Source organism: Palaemon carinicauda, chromosome 3, assembly GCF_036898095.1.
Source record: "Palaemon carinicauda isolate YSFRI2023 chromosome 3, ASM3689809v2, whole genome shotgun sequence".
Classification (NCBI taxonomy): Eukaryota; Metazoa; Arthropoda; class Malacostraca; order Decapoda; family Palaemonidae; genus Palaemon; species Palaemon carinicauda.
The window spans coordinates 200961715-200981306 of NC_090727.1; the positions used below are offsets into that span (position 1 = coordinate 200961715).

At 36.7% G+C, this 19592-nt stretch overlaps 1 protein-coding gene across 1 annotated transcript; it reads right to left on the bottom strand.

The window, feature by feature from the left end:
• Positions 1-3597: 3597 nt before the first annotated feature.
• AP-2sigma (adaptor protein complex 2, sigma subunit) lies at positions 3598-19392 on the bottom strand. Its single transcript, XM_068371252.1, has 4 exons — positions 19239-19392; positions 7839-7988; positions 7079-7252; positions 3598-5771 (listed from the first exon to the last, which is right to left on the bottom strand). Exons 1-4 carry the CDS (start codon positions 19239-19241, stop codon positions 5670-5672), a joined length of 429 nt encoding a protein of 142 aa, XP_068227353.1. The 5' UTR covers positions 19242-19392; the 3' UTR covers positions 3598-5669.
• Between the last annotated feature and the right edge of the window lie 200 nt (positions 19393-19592).

Genomic DNA, 19592 nt, shown 5'->3' on the forward strand with positions numbered 1-19592 from the left:
CCCTTGCTACCCTTTCAGGGTATCCCCAAGCCATTGTTGTGTGGCCCTTTTTGCAATTTGGGCATTTAGGTGTTGTAGGGATACCTGCCGCCTTCTTATCTATACACTCCTGTGTAGGGTGCCTTTGGTTGCAGACTGCACAAGTGGGGACTTTGGCCTGACACTCGTCCTTGTGGTGGCCAAATTTTTGACAGTTAAAGCATCTTAGGAGATCTGAGTAATATTTCTTAACCCAGAAACTTCCGAAGATGTCCAGATTAGCTTTATTGGGGTGAGGTCCCTTAGAAGTCACAAGGATAGCTTTGGTAAGGTAGCCAGCCTTATTGGTCATTCGTTCTGCTGCAGTTATATTAGGCAGCTTTGTAAGATGGCTCTCCATCATGTCAGTGGGATAACCCACTACAACAGCCTTCTTGATTTTATCTTCCTCTCTGAGCTCCTGCAGTTTAATATCTGAGGTGCTTCTCAGCATAATCAGGGCTCTTGCGTCCCTGGTGGAGATGGTCCACTGCCTTTGTCTGTTTGGCTTTGCAACAATTTTCAGGTTCCTATGTTTTTGCTCAAAGGCTACAATAGCCTTGAAAGCCTCAGAGGAGTTGCCAGCTAAAACTCTGAAGAAGTATGTTTTATTTTCTCCAGTTGAGTTTGGATTTCCCTCAGTGTTTTGAGGTCTGGTTTCAGCAGGGGTGGGGACAGTATTTCTCTTAGCCAGCTTCTTTTTCCTGAACACTTGGGTCCACTCTTGTGACTCCTTATCCTGTTCCAGGTCTTCTTGAGCCCTTTTTCTATTGGGTTGATCGCAAGCCATATCTTGTATTTCTTCCATGTTCAGTTCCTTTTCAAGTCCATAGAGGGGGGGGGGGTGTTGGAGAAGACAGACAGTGCGTCTAGTCGGGTTGTCCAACCCTTGAAGCCCTAAGGCCCCAGACAAGGTTATAGTATGAGTTAGAAAGATGAAAGGTACAGAATCTGGAACAGAACGGTTAGTTAGGGGAGGTCCTATCTAGCCTATTAGTAGAGCAGTGCAGAAACTTTCTTTGTTTATCTAAATACTACCCTGCATAGATAGCAGCTGGGGAGCCTCCTTACTGCTTTCCAAGCACTAAGACGGCCCAGCAGTCTACTCGTGCAGGTAGGGAGGTTTTGGGGTAGAATAAAACCAAAGTACACTCCTATTACTTTATTGAAACTATGTTGTTTTTGATTTCCTGGCTTATCTACGCCAGGCTAGCAAGATCTTAACACCTAGCACATATCCCTATCCTTGGCTTATAGGCGCCAAGCCTAGCAACCCAATGCCACTTGCCACAGACGGCGAGAGTGGAAAGTTTTTGACCCTGTACTTTATTATCAGAACAGGTGATTGACATAGAGGTCTGCGGACGGATAAGTAGCAAGGCTCCCTGAGGCAGGTGACTGACTACCCCAGACAGGTAAAATATGGTGGGAATCTGTGTTTCTTTAGGTTAACATAAATTATTTACAAATAGCAAGGCCCAGCATTAACATACAATGATGAATGAATCATAAAGAAAAAGAAGAGATGATTCTGCACACGATGATATAAATAACATTTACAATGAAATAACAGGAAAATATGTAGGCCCTATAGGTGAAAAAAGGGAATTCGTAGAGTAAAAATGCTGTTGGACATCGTCCTTATATCATATATAGAATTAAGCATATATATGTATATATATATATATATATATATATATATATATGTATATATATATATATATATATATATATATATATATATATATATATATATATATTATATATGTATATATATATATATATATATATATATACACATATATGTGTATATATATATATATATATATATATATATATATATATATATATATATATATATATATGTATATATATATACTTATTGTTTTATCTTTCTTTTACCTAGGAATAAGGCCGATTTTTGTTCAGAGCATTTATTCAATAATCTTTTCGTCCAGGTTACACAATTACAACTACATAAGGGTAGCCTACTTCGACTGCTCATTCGGCACCTTATCTAATGCTTAGCTACATTCAATTTGTAACCATCTACAGTACTTTACCTAAATTCCTGTTTCCATCTTACAGTTTAACATTTTTAAATTTTTACTTAATAATGCAACTAATGAGTTTTTCCCTTGGCACTTCAGAGCTGTGTAGCTTTCTTGGCTCCAATACCAGGTACAGTACTTAGATATTAGTTTAAGACTATAATTTTACAGCATACCCACTACATCTCTCCTCGTAGCGCTGAGTTATTCATAAGTAATATTCCCACCCTACGTTGTTAATTATTTTCAAGAGACCCCGACAAAAGTTGATTTTCATTGTAGGTCAGATTTTCACCGTATAAAGCAACTTTGCACTCCATACCTTAGATAAAGTGGCTTTGCATTCCTTATACACATAATTTCATAATAACTAGATACAGCACAAACATTGTTCAGCTTTCATGCAAGTACAGTACCGTACAGTACAGCACTTCATCGATATTGTACGATGTAAGATTGGGTAAAAAGAATTTAATTTTTGTATTTGGCACTTAAGGATAAGAGAAGAAAAGTCAAAACTGATGTAGATCATCCCAATGTAAAGTGGGGTACTGTATTATTACATCCAGAGGAAATTTGAAAGGACAGTTATTGTACACTGCTAGGCCACAATAAATATGAATACCCTAAAATACAATACATATTGTATTGTCTTAAAGTATAGTTCATTAATGTCAAATACATACTGTACCTGTATTTAACACTTGGAAAAAAGTAAAAAAAAATTCAGATGTGCTAACAAGGATTTGCATGTCATATCTCATATCAAATTAATGCTTTTCATTATTTTATGGCCAAAATTTATATTAGTTTTTATAGATTTGCTCAAAAGCTTGATTATTTTACTGAATATGACAATAAGAAAATCTCCAAGAATTTAATTTCATAGTTACTTATTATGGGTTTCTGTTGTCAATCATAAGGGACTAATTAACGACGTATTGTGTGAAAAAGATTAAATTACATGTATTAGCAAGATTAAACTATTAATGACAGAAAAAAAATGCTACACGAGTTTTTTTAAATATACATATACTGTATTCTATTTTTTAGATCATTCCTCCTTTTCTCCATAAACAAAGATTATATTTTTGAATTTGGGCTATATAGCCGGGCACTGGGACCTGTGAGGTCATTCAGCATTAAGGGCAACTGGGGGGAAAATCCTGGTTACATTAAAGTAAAAGTTAAGTGGTTATGAGTTTTATATCGAAATAATGCTAGCACTGCTCAAAATACTTTATTTCTTCCTTGCATAAAGATTGTCATTACATACTCCTGTACTATGCTGTTTAACCAGAACATCGAGGGAACATTATGTCCAGTTAAATAAGGAAAACATATTCAAAGCATAAGTAATTGATATGACTTTTAGTTCTGTACTAAATATTCACCGTGGTTTCAATCTCATAAACTTGACGCACACTTAAGAAATTTTGGATAAAGTTCTTGGATGAAGTATAGAGAAAAATGCAGATATGCATAAGCATTTTGTCTAGATATTAAAAGGATGAAATTAAACTAAAGGGACACTGAGTATTTCTATTTCACCTCCAGATGGAGCGATTTCAAGTTAACAAGAGTTTCCGACATTAATTTCCACACCACAGAGGCTATTGTCGATGTAACATTTGACAAGGTTTTACAAAACAATCTATAAAATAAACAAAAGATTTATAAAACAACTGAAAGAACCACTTGCGATGATAATGTCTCATATCATAATGGAATGTTAAAACTTGAAAATTATTGTGCATAAACAACTTCAGAAGGTATTCATCTCTCAAGTTCATAACAGTTGTTAAAATATCTGAATGAAACGAAAGGTTCTGGCTCCGTTGAAGCTCTTATAATCCTTAATTACAGCTCAGATAAACTAGGGTGTATAATTTGGTTTATATTTAAGAGATTCAAGAAATAACCTTTCTACCAACAAAATCAGAAAAAAAAACAATATACAAGCTATTTACACGCATGCAACTATAGTATGTTAAACATTACTCATATGCTGTGGTGCGACTAAAGATAAATATAAAATTAAAGAAATTTATATCAAATTTAATTATGTTAAAAGACGCCTGATATAATACCTACTCATTAACTGAATTCGACATTCATGACTTTTACTGCTTGTTCATTTGTGTATAGTGCATCCCAAATCATTGGTATATGCTATGAACCTACATATGTTTTTGATTGGTTACTTCCTTAAATTACAGCCACAGATTGGCAGTAAATACAATACACTTCAAAAATAGTATGTGATCTTCCTACTCTTTATAATTTACATAATGAAAATATGAAAGTCAAAATTTAATGACAAAGTGCTATTACATACCAGTACTTTATGAATTTCACCATTGTATATGATGAAACATTTTTCAAACAACATAGCTTAAAGAATTGATACTTTATTAGCTATTAACTTTGCTATAGCTCTGTAGTAATAAGGAGTTTCTTAGCATTTTGTCAATCAGGTTGGTTGCATGTATACAATAACCCTAGAGAATAATGCAACCTTTGTAACAACTGAGAAGCATATCAATAAACTACGCATTCCCCGAATGAAGATAATTTTAGCCTTACAACCACCAAACAAACAAGATGCTCAAGACTAGAAATTTATATAGTGTTTCTCTGACAAAAAATGAATTCACTTCAATATATATATTTCATAGCTATAAAAATCCATTTCAATTATGTAATGTTATCAAATGGTTCTAAATTACATCAGGGAGCATAACACTTTGGTGGAAAGAAATGTCTGCATGTAAAACTATAGGCCTACTTGCAATATATGTACTCTTAAATCTCCCTTAATCCTTAGAACAAAAACCAAAGTGAGAGTTATGAGCTACATAAAAAGTACACAATAAAGATCCCTTACTTTACATCAACAAGACTTTGTTACTTCAATAACTGTGTTATATATCTTACATAAAATTATTGTTCACTATACAACCTGAAGTTAACATATTTTCCATAAAAAAATTCAATATATAAGTCATGCACCCCAACATTAGCCTCTTTAATTGCTGTAAACAGGAATACATTAACGCAAGTTTAATATATGACGTTTTATTTCAAATACTTTATACTAAAGGAAGTTCAGTTGTTTCTATACAAACAACTGTTATCTGCTCAATAGTCAACACAAACAGGAATACAAGATATATTTACAGCTCATACAAACACATACACGCACAATACTGTAACTAATCATTCATGCCCCATACAGAATGAACGAACGTTACTAGTGAGCACAACAAGAACGTTAATGATAATGTGGTACAGTATATCCCCATAACAAAAGTTATTCCAAATATCTTTTTAAATGTAATTTTCAAACATTTATGTATTTTGTAAGATATGTATCACTCATACTAGATGTTTAATATGAGTAATGTATATAATATACAGTATGCTGTCATGAATCATTAGCCTAGCATAAGACACTGCACCTTTGGTAAATGAAGCAGGCTATTATCCTTGATGAAAAATTCTCTGCAATATAAAACTAATATTTTTATGCATTGTATCACCATAAACTAGTCCAAAAGTTCATCTAAAACCTGATACTTTTCAATAAACAAATAACGGTTATTCCAGCGAGTTGAGCATGAGAAGTTGCTTGAGAACTTTGGTCTGGCTAGTTTCTCGGATCTCTCCAGCAAGAAACATTTCATCAACAACACTATAAGCCTGAAAATAAAATAAAAACCAATTATCAAATTTCATCTACCAATGTCATAGGCACTAAAATTGAGATTCAATTACTGTATTGTATACAGTATTTGTAGGATAGAGGATGGTATTATGCTTTTCACATTACCCTACAATTCTTACCACAGTACTCTATATAAGATGGTAAATTAACATGATACAGTATAAAAACTAACATAAAATAATATGTCAGAGAATCAATTCTCTACAAATAAAAAGTAAATTCTGAATATTGTACAAATTACCCAGAAACTTTAAAGATATGCTATCTAATTAGTAGGAGATTGATTTCAAAGGTTTTTCATTACTTCTTTTGGAACAAAGTAAAGCATCTGATATGTAATAAGTCATAACCAAAAGCTATAAACATAAAACTAATCCTGTACTCTGAAGTATAATTTTTTAAATGATTATTTACCAATGGAATACTTTTCAAGGTCAAAATATCCACAGCATTTCTAACAATTTTATTAGAAATATAAGCAAAAAGGCAGATAATAAAAATGAAAGGGGATTTCATAACAAAATGTAAACCTTTCAGACCAAGATATCATAACTACTGCTGGAATTTAAATCAAATCCTTGCTAGACATTAAAAAATCTAATTCAAATACTGTATATCAAAGACACCATTAGGTGGTACAAACATACCCAAAGTAAGGCACTGTACAGTAAACAAAAATCATGAAATCAATTAGATTACAAATAAAAAATTCAATGCAACTTCTGTGCACTCTCACTGGCAGGTACTGCAATCTTATACAAGTATGAACTGAACTCATATCTAAAGAAATGACCAAAATACTTTCTCCCCATTGAATATCTTGGTAAAAAGGAGTTTCTTCAGTAAATACAATTACCGGTATCCTGATTTAAAATATCATGAAACATTTTCTTTAATTAACTAGGTATAAATCAATATTTACAATATGGAAATAAATTTGCATTTTTCAACTAATTTCCCAACTTTCCAAGAATAATCCTCAAATAAACAAACTGAAATTTAATCACTGATCATATTTACTATTCATAAAAATACTGGTTTTTATTCTTACAATGCAGAGCTTTGATCACTACTATACTTTCCATTCTTTGTAAAGAAAGCCCGATTAATACTTATGCTGTCTCCTCAATTGGGTAACCACTATTGATTTTAATCCATCCAACTGAAATACATATATTATGTTTTGGGAAGAGAGGCACAGCATACATTCAAGGATGCTAAACATACCTTCTTTAGCCATAACCAATATGAATATCTTAAACTTTGAAAAGGTTTTTCTTACCTTATAAAAGTTAAATACCAGGTCAAGCTCACAAACATTATGGAAATATTCATTGAGGACTTCCACAAAATTATGAATGGCCTCCAGATACGCAAGGTTGTTGTCAGCGATGTCAACACAAATGCAGAAATACAATCCTGCATATCGCCTATACACAATCTTGAAATTGCGGAACTGTTCGTAGAAGAAAATTCAAATTATTTAAATTACAGTTGTAATACACAAATGAATGGTCATTACAATATATAAATAAATACCTGTAAAGTCTTTTGTTTTAAGTTTACAAAGCAATTTTGGCACAAAAATGTATATTTTCCTCAGAACCTGTCTCTCATTCATATAATTCCACAACAAACCTACAGATTTTTCCTCCCATGCATTATGGCTCTAGATATCTACAAAAATAGATAAAAAAAAATGGACCAGTAAACAATCAGTATGACACTTGTATGATTTTATGTAGTGTAATTCATGTTGGATTAAAATTACACATTAATCCACAAAACTCAAAAACATTACATCATAGTTAAAGCTAAAAAGAAAAAAAAATAAATAAATAAAATAAGCTAAACTTCAACCTGAAAACATTCAGATTAAAGCTAGTATAGTAGTTTTGTTTGGGTACCAGATAATCTATACATTTTAAATAATTTTGAGGTCCAAAAGGACAACATGAACACAATTTATAGCTAGAACTTCAAGCCTTGAAATACCACAAATAGCCTACGATAAATATAGAATCAAAACATGTAGTACATACCTCTACAAAGTTCGTATGCTTAGCATCCCTGACCGTTACAACTGCATGAACTTCTTCAATCAACTTCTGTTTCTCGTCATCGTCAAAGTTCATATACCATTTTGCGAGACGAGTTTTCCCAGCCCGATTCTGGATCAATATGAAACGAATCTGGGAAGAGAGGATCAGAAGCATTTGGAACAGAAAGTGGTTACATAAAGCAAATATATTTAAATTCAGCATAGTAAACATCAGAAAAATGATATTTTAATTATAAAATAAATTTTTGAATATACTTACCCGGTGAATATATAATAGCTGCTACTCAGCGGCTCGACAGAAAACACACTCAAAAACTCGCGAGCGATCGCTATGAAGGTTGCGGGTGTGACCACCAGCGCCAACTATCGGCCAGATACCACTCTTGCATGTAAACAAACCCTTCAATTCTTCTCGTCCCGCTGCGTCTCTATTGGGGAGGAAGGGAGGGCCTTTAATTTATATATTCACCGGGTAAGTATATTCAAAAATTTATTTTATAATTAAAATATCATTTTTAAATATTTAACTTAGCCGGTGAATATATAATAGCTGATTCACACCCAAGGCGGTGGGTAGAGACCAGAGTTAATTAAGTTTACAGCGTATAAGCTAAGAGTTTTTGACAGTTATCAAAATAACAAAACCAAAATATATAGGTACCTGGTAAGGAAGTTGACTTAGACGATTACTCTGCCTTGTAAGTCTGTCTTCCTCACGAAGCCCAGCGATCCTCTTAGGATGCTGAAAGACTCCCAGGAGCTGAAGTATAAAGGGTTGCAACCCATACTAACAGGACCTCATCAAACCCCTAATCTGGGCGCTCTCAAGAAATGACTTTGACCACCCGCCAAATCAACAAGGATGCGAAAGGCTTCTTAGCCTTCCGTACATCCCAAAAAACAATATTAAAAAACATTTCAAGAGACAGATTAAAAAGGATATTGGAATTAGGGTAATGTAGTGGTAGAACCCTCACCCACTACTGCACTCGCTGCAACGAATGGACCCAGTGTGTAGCAGTCCTCGTAAAGAGTCTGGACATCTTTTAAGTAAAATGACGCGAACACTGACTTGCTTCTCCAAAAAGCCGCGTCCATAATACTTTGCAGAGATTTATTTTGCTTGAAGGCCACGGAGGTTGCTATAGTTCTAACTTCGTGCGTCTTAACCTTAAGCAAACATCGGTCTTTCTCATTCAAGTGAGAATGAGCTTCTCGTATTAAAAAATCTGATAAAATATGACAAAGCATTCTTTGACATAGGCAATGATGGTTTCTTAACTGAGCACCATAATGCCTCAGATTTACCTCGTAATGACTTAGTACGAGCTAAATAGAACTTAAGAGCTCTAACAGGACATAATACTCTTTCCAGTTCGTTGCCTACGATCTCTGATAAGCAAGGAATATCAAAAGATTTAGGCCAAGGACGAGAAGGCAGTTCATTTTTTGGCCAGGAAACCAAGTTGAAGTGAACAAGTGGCTTTTTCTGTAGAAAAAACCGATGTTCTTACTGAAGGCATGAAGTTCACTGACCCTTTTAGCCGAAGCCAAGCACACTAGGAAAAGTGTCTTGAGGGTGAGATCCTTCAGGGAGGCTGAATGTAATGGCTCAAACCTGTCTGACATGAGGAACCTTATGACCACGTCTAAGTTCCATCCAGGAGTTGCCAAATGACGTTCCTTAGAGGTCTCGAAAGACTTAAGGAGATCTTTATTGTTGGAAAGATCTAAGCCTCTATGTCGAAAGACCGAAGCCAACAAGCTCCTGTAGCCCTTAATCGTGGGAGCTGAAAGGGAGCGAACCTTTCTCAGATGTAAAAGAAAATCTGCGATTTGGGCTACAGAGGTACTGGACGAGGACACAGATGCTGACTTGCACCAGTCTCAAAAGACTTCCCACTTCGACTGGTATACTCTAATGGTAGAAGCTCTCCTCGCTCTTGCAATCGCACTGGCTGCCTCCTTCGAAAAACCTCGAGCTCTTGAGAGTCTTTCGATAGTCTGAAGGAAGTCAGACGAAGAGCGGGGAGGCTTTGATGGACATTCTTTACGTGGGGCTGACGTAACAGATCTACCCTTAGAGGAAGACTTCTTGGAAAGTCTACCAGCCATTGAAGTACCTCGGTGAACCACTCTCTCGCGGGCCAGAAGGTAGCAACCAACGTCAACCTTGTCCCTTCGTGAGAGGCGAACTTCTGCAGTACCTTGTTGACTATCTTGAATGGTGGGAATGCATATAAGTCCAGAAGAGACCAATCCAGTAGAAACGCGTCTATGTGGATTGCTTCTGTCTCTAGGACTGGAGAGCAATAGATTGGTAACCTTTTGGTCAACGAGGAGGCAAAGAGGTCTAAGGTGGGTTGACCCCAAGTAGCCCAAAGACTCTTGCCCACGTCCTTGTGGAGGGTCCATTCCGTGGTATTACCTGACCCCTCCGACTGAGACAGTCTGCCAAGACGTTCAAGTCCCCCTGGATGAATCTCGTCAACAGGGAGATGCCTCGATTTCTTGACCATAAGAGAAGGTCCCTTGCGATCTCGAGCAGCGTGAAGGAGTGTGTGCCTCCTTGCTTGGAGATGTACGCCAAAGTTGTGGTGTTGTCTGAGTTGACCTCTACCACTTAGTTTCGAAGAAGCTTTCGAATATCATCAAGGCCAAGTGGACTGCTAATAGCTCCTTGCCGTTGATGTGCATGCTCTTCTGACTTGAGGTCCACAGACCCGAGCATTCCCGACCGTCAGGGTCGCACCCCAATCCAAATCCGACGCGTCTGAGAACAACACGTGGTTTGGGTTCTAGACTGCTAGGGATAGTCCCTCTCTCAGACTGATATTGCTGTCCCACCATTTCAGGCATGCCTTTACTGGTTCGGAGACTGGGAATGATACCGTCTCTAACGTCTTGTCCTAGTTCCAGTGAGAGGCTAGATGGAACCGGAGAGGCAGAAGGTGTAGTCTCCCTAGTGAGACAAACTGCTCCAGGGATGAGAGAGTCCCTACGAGACTGTTCCAACTCCTGACTGAACAAACGTTTTCTTTTCAGCATTAGTTGGACTTCGAGCAGGGCTTGTTCTATTCGGTGGCAGACGGAAAAGCCCGAAAAAAAACTGGACTGCGAATCTCCATCCCCAAAAATAGAATAATCTGGGATGGGATCATTTGGGACTTTTAGGTTGACCAAAAGTCCCAACTCCCTGGCCAGACTCAACGTCCAATGTAGATCCTGCAGACAGCGAAGACTGGACGATGCTCTGAGAAGCCAGTCGTCCAAGTACAGGGAGGCTCGGATCCCCGATAGATGGAGGGATTTTGCCACATTCCTCATGAGCCTCGTAAACACGAGAGGTGGTAGACTTCATCGTGAAGTTTGTCTTGACAATGAACACATTGAGCGCACTTGCCTCTTACGTACTCCTGCAGTGAACATGGCTGCCAGATCATTGGAGCCATCCCTGAGGGACTTGTTCCTGCAGAGAACGTGACTGTCAGATCATTGTAGCTATCCCTGAAAGCCTTGTTTATGCATGACATAATTGTACAGCAAAACTTCAAACGCTCGAAAATAGCTCTGAAGTCGACCTGTAAAATCTTGGAGCGTCTCATGGCCAGGCGCCAGGGAGAGTCTATGAGGTTTGAGAAGTCTATCTGGGCAGAGGCAGGAACTCCCAAGCCGAGAACTTCTCTCGTGTCATATCAGACTCTCGCTCTATAAGCCAGCTTAAAAGTAGGGAAAGCAAAGGCTGTCTCCCCCAAACTCCTCCTGGTGATAAACCAGTCGCCTAGCAAACGTAAAGCTCTCTTAGAAGAGCGAGAGAGCACTAGCTTATAAAACAACGGCTTCGAAGTAGCTAGGCCTAGTGTAAACTCTGACGTTTAGGCGAACGAGGAGCAGCAGTTACAAAAAGATCCGGACAAAGATCCTTAAAAATCAGCATGATTTATTTAAAGTCCATAGAGGGCTAAGCAGCTTTAGGCTCCTCTCCGCCTGACAGAGTCCTCAAGGGAATATCAGTAGGAGGGGGAACAGCAACTTCCTTATCTGAAGGAACCTTGTCCGACAATAGCCGAGTCTCAAGCAAGGGAGAGACCTACCGTGGTGGCAATGCTTTACAAGCAGAGTCCACACGCACTGGTGCATTAGTAGCGGACCAGGACGCAACGCCATGTAACTGCTTAACAGTCTGTGAACTGTCAACAACAACAGGTGCGGGAGGACGCTCGGCGTCCACTCGAGACTGTTTTGACTGCCTAGACTGAGCAGTCAAAACAACTCTAGACTGCGGTAGTTGACGCTCAGCGTCAAAACAAGTCAACTCCGCTGGCTGGCGAACGTCCTGAACGTCAACAGGAGCATTAGGAAGCGGCCTAACGTCCAAATGCGGCTGAAAATCAACACGTGACCGCATCGAGTGAGGCTCTACATATCGTGACTGACGTGACTTAGCTACGCCAACGTCAACAGGACGCACAAAGGTTCGTTTGGGCGGCTGAAGGCCAGGGTCTCGATGAGATAAACGGCTAGGATCAACGTGAACCTTATCGGCAGAATAGTCTTCCATAAGAGAGGCAAGCTTATTCTGCATGTCTTGCCGTACAACCCATTTAGGATCAACGGGAATGGTTGCGGTAAGAGACGAGGGTAACGTCTGTGACTGCAAAACCTTGCCTACAAAAAGACTCTCGGAGTCTGTGTTACGCTTTTGTTTAGGCGGCGAGCAGTCTTCCGATGACTGCATAGGGTCAGAGCTGTCCTAATAGTTAAAACCAGGACGCTGGACCTGTCCTGAAAGGACTGACTTTCGCTTAAAGGGCCTCGAAACCTTGTTCCACGGTTTCTTATGCGAAAAGCCTTCGGATGACGAGGAGAAAATCGTCTCTCTCGCCTTATGGTAGGGGTGATCTTGGTGAGATACGCCTGATACCATAGAGGGAACGTCTGTTCGCTGATCAAGGCCTCTCGAATCCATAATGTAAGCACATTAATACAAGCAAAAAACAGTAAACATATTTTAAGATAAAAAGATCAGTGGCTGGGGAAGAGACTAAACACTAGTTCATTCAAAACTACGTTTTCAATCTCTCACCGAACAGTGCCTTGGGACGAGAATAAAAACTAAAAACGTTTTATCCTTTCTCCCCGTACAGAGACTAGGGACGAGAGTAACTCGAGAACAACGTTACTCGCTTGGGACGAGAATAAAGATCGGAACGTTCTCTCTCCTCTCTCTCTCTCCGTCTCTATCTCTCTCTCTCTCTTTCTCTTGATTTAGCACCGAAGAGAAGAGCCCACTTACGTTTCGTCAAAAAACAGGTTATTTGACCAAAGGAAAAAACTGAAAGGTTTTTCAATTAAAAAGTTCCTTTAAAATAGAATTTAAAACATTTAAGCTTTGAAAGAAGAATGAACAAAACGTCAGAATCGATTTACTCTTTCTGCAAAGCGAAACCGTGATACTCTCTCTCTCTATCGTAACGATAGAGCGCAAACTGCGTAGCATAAATAAACTAAACGTTAGTTCATCTTTGAAACAGTACGAAGACTATTCAAAGAAAATCTTTCATAAAATATCTACTAAAAAATATTCATTTAATAAGTTCTAAATCATTAGCTCTGTAAAAGTTATTTACGATTGAAAGGGCTCAACGTTGTTTAACTTCGGTTTCCAAGTTAGGACCGCCTACTCTCAGGAAAGGTCGCATATAAACAAATCATTAAAATTTTTCTTGATGTTTATTATAAATGGAAAGCTAATCGAAGAGGCCTAATAAAGGCGGGTGAGATATAAAATATATAGAGGAAAATCTATAATTAATTTATAACGTGATAAGATAATTGCTAAAAGCCTAAAACACACTTCCGTACTAAGGGAAGGGTCGGCCATTTAAAAGTCAAAGAAAGTCCAAAAAACAATCCAAAGTCATCAAAAATTAAATCTATCCAAAAACGAGTTCAAGATTTAAGTTGAAGATAAAACACCTGCACTGCGAAAGCTCAAACCAAAATGAAGTACTTCACCAAATATGTTGAGAAAACTCCAGGTTCTACAGCGAGTAATGATACGTCTAGTCGTCAAGGTCGACAGAGAAGAATTGAAGGGTTTGTTTACATGCAAGAGTGGTATCTGGCCGATAGTTGGCGCTGGTGGTCACACCCGCAACCTTCATAGCGATCGCTCGCGAGTTTTTGAGTGTGTTTTCTGTCGAGCCGCTGAGTAGCAGCTATTATATATTCACCGGCTAAGTTAAATATTTAAAATTCAATAGCTACAGTAATTTTGAGCCCAGTTACTGTATCATGTTTTCTGTACAGTACAATATTGTGTATTTTTCCTAATGGTTTAAAATTTTACGAAGTTAACATCCTTTTCAACTTATAAAAGGACAAAGCTCTAGCTCCAGTTGACTAATGTCCCTAATGTATAGTAATAAGCAAAGTCATACACAAATTCATAGATCACTTAACAAAAAGTTAAGCAATATAACTTCAACACCTCCTTGGCCTGAGGTTTGGTCAGTTCAAACCAGACCTCCATCAGAGACTGGGAATGAAATTGTTGAAAGATGACAAACCTTAACCCTTTTACCCCCAGGCTATTTGGAAATTTCCAACTCTTAACCCCCAGGGGGTTATTCTTTTCCCAGCACATTTTGCAGTATATCTTTTTTAAATTGCTCTAACAGCCTTAATTTTTGTCATAGAGAGGTCAGGTTGGTCTCATTCTCTTGGAAAATGCCTGAATTTTCTCAAAATATAAAAAATATGAAAAAAAAAAAAAAGTTTTATAGCATTTTTTTGCAAGGCCGTACCGGTACGTCCATGGGGGTAAAGGGATGGCTTTTGTGAAACGCACCAATACGTCCTTTGGGGGTAAAAAGGTTAAAGTAAAGATTGGTAATTTCTAAAAGGACAATGGCAATTCCAGATGCTGGCCAATTAGTCTATGACCATGTTGTAAGCACGGGATAAAATTAAGGTCAGGTAAAGTAATGAGAATTGCTCTGGGGTATCTATGACCATTCAGATTACAACATCTTGGCTTATGTTATGGCAGGATGTATAGGTTTAAGGAAATTTATGAGTCTCTTAGATTATGTTACTGTACATGTTGATTAAGTTATGATTTCAGAATACATTTCAGCAATTATTTATTAACAATTCAGAAATACTGGCATCTATTAAATTTTATATCAAAACCTACCATCGATGTTGATTTCTGGGATTTTGAAGAGAAAAAAAACTTACTTTCAGTATTTGCTCTTATTTTAGGACTACTATACCAAACTACGGAATAACATTTAATGCAACATACAGCATACTGAATTATCAATTTAGCCATATTTGTTCAAGCTCATTAATATAGAGTACTGTAATAGACAATTCTAAAATATATCATTCACTTCTAAACAATGCATAATAAATGGGATATTGAAAGCTATGCCTAAATACAGTACTGAGCTAAAAGGAATAAAAAAAAAAGTTCAAAAATACATTTTCCAAACGGTCTCTGAATAGATTTGGATATTACTCATACAGTATATGTAAGTGGATATTGACAAGTTTTTTGTGAAGAGGAAAATAGTTAGTTTCATTTTTAGCCAATCAGGACTCCATATAAAACTTTCTTACAGTACATCTTGGTTTTATCCAAATCCTCTCCTGCCTTTACAAGAAAAAAAAAAAAATAGCAAAAACTTTCACAAAACACTTCCATCACAAAACACAGAAAGGCAATTACCATCCATAGGATTTTCCCAACTGAATGACACTTGCTTTCACCTAATACCTATGTCTGTGCTTATAATCAATATTGCAGTTTTAATGAACGACCAAATTCCGTTTGTTTCCCATATGAATTATAACATTCAAATTACGTTGTGTATCCCACGAAGAACCCAGAGGGTTATGGCCTAGCCTAAAGGCAGGCTTACAGAGAGTATCTAGGTAGACTTAAAGCTTATTCCTAAAGTTGGCTGATTATGGATCACACCCAACACAAGAGCTCTGACTGCCATTTCAAGATAGGACTATGGCATCCTAAAGTACATTAGGTAGTACATGATGTTACAGGATGGTTTAGGTTAGGATTGATGGGATAGAATATAATTATGGCAAACATGAGTCCTAGAAACAGATCTTGTACTGTACAACAGTATGGTACATCACAGCATCTACACAACAGTATTGTCAATGTAGTTATGCATCACTTTGGAAGGAAACACCATTGACCTGTTTCAACTTGGATACACAGGCCTAGTAAATAAACCATTCTCAGCCTAACCTTCTTTTAAGGTGGTGGATCCTAATTTGACAAAGAGGCTTTGTACCCTTGGACTCCTGGCTTAACATGATTGAGAATGCAAAAAATTATTCACTATGATTCTTTACCATTTAAGCAGGTAGAGGGAAATATTTACTCATGCCACATTGCCATTGAGCATAGAAACATACTGACCTGACCTAACCTACCCTAGGACAACAACCTTTTCACTCATCGGGAGGGCTTTAGCCATGCAATTTCATTTATTTAAGTAGCATAGGATGTCATGTGAATACACATTGAATATCTAAGTATCTCTGAATGCATAAAGTAATGGTATACAGTATATATATACATATTATTGCTGTCCATAGATATGGCTGTTTCGTGCACGGAAAATTCCCAGTTGGAAAATTGCCAGTCGGGAAATTGCCAGCTGGAAAATTGCCATTGGGGAAAATTACCGGTCGGAAAATTGCCAGTCATTCACTTTTTTGTTTTGTAATTATGAAAATATTCAAATTGAAATTTTTGTATTTCTTTTAATTATGAGTTCAATCTCGTTCAAAATGCAATATTTTTGTTTTGACTAAACAGTCATTCACTTTTCTGTTTTGTAATCATGAAAAAAGGAAATAGTAGTTTTAGCATAAACGAGCATTTCAGAAAATAGAAAGTTTTTAAATCTAAAGCAAAAATTTTATTGTTCAATATTAATTTTTGGTATAATAAATGGATTTATAAAACACTTAATTAAAATATAAATGAAAAAAAATATTAAAAGCAAAAGCTTAAAGATTTAGACCAAAAGCTTTATTAATCAACATTAATGTTTGGTATAAAAAACAGATTTATAAAACGCACGTCATTATAATATAAATGAAGAAAATAAAAATGAAAAAATAAATGTTTAGAATGAGTGGAGATTATAAGCAATACATCGAAGAAACTTGATTTTGTTGTCTTCGTTATGTAGCTCAAAAGTCCTCTTTATTCTATCACTGACATTTTTGTATTTTTTTGAATCTTAAGTCCCATCTCCTCGTTCAAAATGCAATATTTTTGTTTTGAATAAAATTTCCTCCTTCAAAAATGAGATACATTCCCATATATTTGGAGGACATTGGATAACATTTTTGGAAAAAAACATTGCTAACTCTTCAATGCTGTTGTTGGTCCGTGGCATGCAACGCTCCACTCTGGAATGAACATTCCACATAGTAATTCTTCTTCACATTTTACAACAGTAGCCATTATTGGTAAAGAGAATCACAAAAATAGTATAGATCTTTTGTATCATTTCGCAGCTGAACTGTTTCTTATTTAAGTAACTCAAGTAAATTTGTATAAAAATAAATCGAACACGTGAATTCAAAATATTAAGTTTAGGCTTGAACAAACATTTATAAAATGAAAAGTGGTATTTTTGGAATAAATGATCAATAACAAAAAGGAAGGAAATGGTCTAAAGGAACTATCATGTTAATTAATGGTAGTTTAAGCCCAATAAACATTTAAAAATTTCTCACTCGACGATGGTAATGTTCCGGCTTGTAATTGCCCAGCTGGCAATTCTCCAACTGACAATTTTCCGACCGGCAATTTTCCGACTGGCAATTTTCCTAGACCCAGCTGTTTGGGTATTTCTATTTAAACAACCTTATTGTTACCAATACATTTTCTCCATCTCGATTTTACGTATGTGTCATTGGAAAAAAAAAATATCATTATCAGCTAAGGGGCAAAGTCTCCCTCTGGTAAGGGCACAATAATTTCGTTCAACCTAGGTGGAGGCACCTTATGTTAGTATATATTATCTGCTTTCCTTTACAACTCTAATAAATAGCTGATCTAAGTCGCCATACAAAGCAGGAAGGTTACTGTACATATTTGGCAAAGTTGTGCTAAGAAAAGTTTTTCTTGTATGCCGTACACAAATATTCTGCAACTATTTTTTTTTCCCAAAAAATAGAGCTGTAGTTCTAATCATATGGTCCAATTGTCTGACAGTTCAGTAGCTAGTATTATGAATTTTTAATTATCTAATAAATGCCTTAGTTCAACAGATATTTTAACCATCAGACTATTGATCTGATGGACTAAAGATGCATCAGACTGTTGACCGGACACCCCAATGAACACATTTTACCAAATAGGAAGGTATTCAAGCCCAGCATTGATGCCTTGATCACACTCAAGTGTGAATAAATACATGTGGAATTTCCACATGTGTCTTGTTATAATTCTAACCGACATTATTTCCTTTAAACTCATAACTCTTAGCAGAAGGACATTCGATTCTAAATTTTTATATATATGTAAGTCCTATTATTCAAGGATTAAATCAAAGGGGTGTATGTATGACAACGGCCACCTGTATGTATTATTATGGCTAACTTAGCATACAGCAGTCTAAGGGGGGTCACATAGGGGCGTTAGCACCCCACCCCCCTGTTAGGTAAGTAGATAAGAACACAGCTTGTAGGTTAGGCTAGTGGGGGGAAACTTTTAGGTTAGTTAATTTCCAATTTTAATCCACATGGAAGGAACTGGCCGCTGATATACAAAGGCTCCAAATCGAACAATCATAAGCTATATTCTATTCTATATTTGGTAAATTTGGTTTCATTAATAAAACTTAATTACCAAAATTTAAAGCAATGTGACAAAGTATGGTTCTTTTTTCACAAAACAATGTAGTAATAGTCAGCGAAACCACAGAGAGACACCAAACATCGATATTTGACCACAGTTTGAGACAAGAAACCACAAAATTGCATCATTGATCAGGCCGCTATGCAGTGGATAAGATATGATGATGATCAACTACCTAGATTATTCACAACGTAATATATACCATTTAACCAACATTGCTGAGCATCGAATGTGCTGCATATCACTACTAAACTAGCAAAAATGGGGGTGTAGTGGAGAAAAGCCTCTCCGAAAAGAGGCCCAACCTACAGCAGGTCAAAGGTAACCCTATAGGAGGCTGGCTGGGTCAGCATCGTTGAACCTCAAAGTCGCTTAACTTTCACATTTCATTCGAAGCTTATGCTTTAAACATCAGCATTCGGTGTAATTATGATTACTATACACCAATTTGGCCACTTGACTCACCATTTTGATGATGAAATGATCGAGATCGGTATAATGCAGATGTTTTGTTGACGTCTGTCAATGGAAGGATTTATTGGTGCAAAGAAATCTGTTCTAAGGAATCGTTCTTTTCGCATAGAAAGGATAAAATAGCACAGTATCTATTTTCCGGGATAAACACTCCAATAATTGTTTAAATCGTATTTCTCAACTGGCAGAGCCACTTATGATTCATTATTAACAACTGTTAAGTATCATGTTCCCATAAAATGATACTGTATTTCGTAAATCCTTTCATCAACATGTACGAATTACGATAAATCTCACCACCCGTCCTCTATATTAAAGACTACTTTTTCCCAAAGTTGAAAGAAA

Bases quoted from the DNA above. Each gene is read 5' to 3' on its own strand.
- AP-2sigma (XM_068371252.1), bottom strand. The intron at 7,253-7,838 runs GTATGTACTACA...TTCTACGAACAG, and splicing joins AGCATACGAACTTTGTAGAG to TTCCGCAATTTCAAGATTGT. The intron at 5,772-7,078 runs GTAAGAAAAACC...TTTTATTTTCAG, and splicing joins TGGTATTTAACTTTTATAAG to GCTTATAGTGTTGTTGATGA.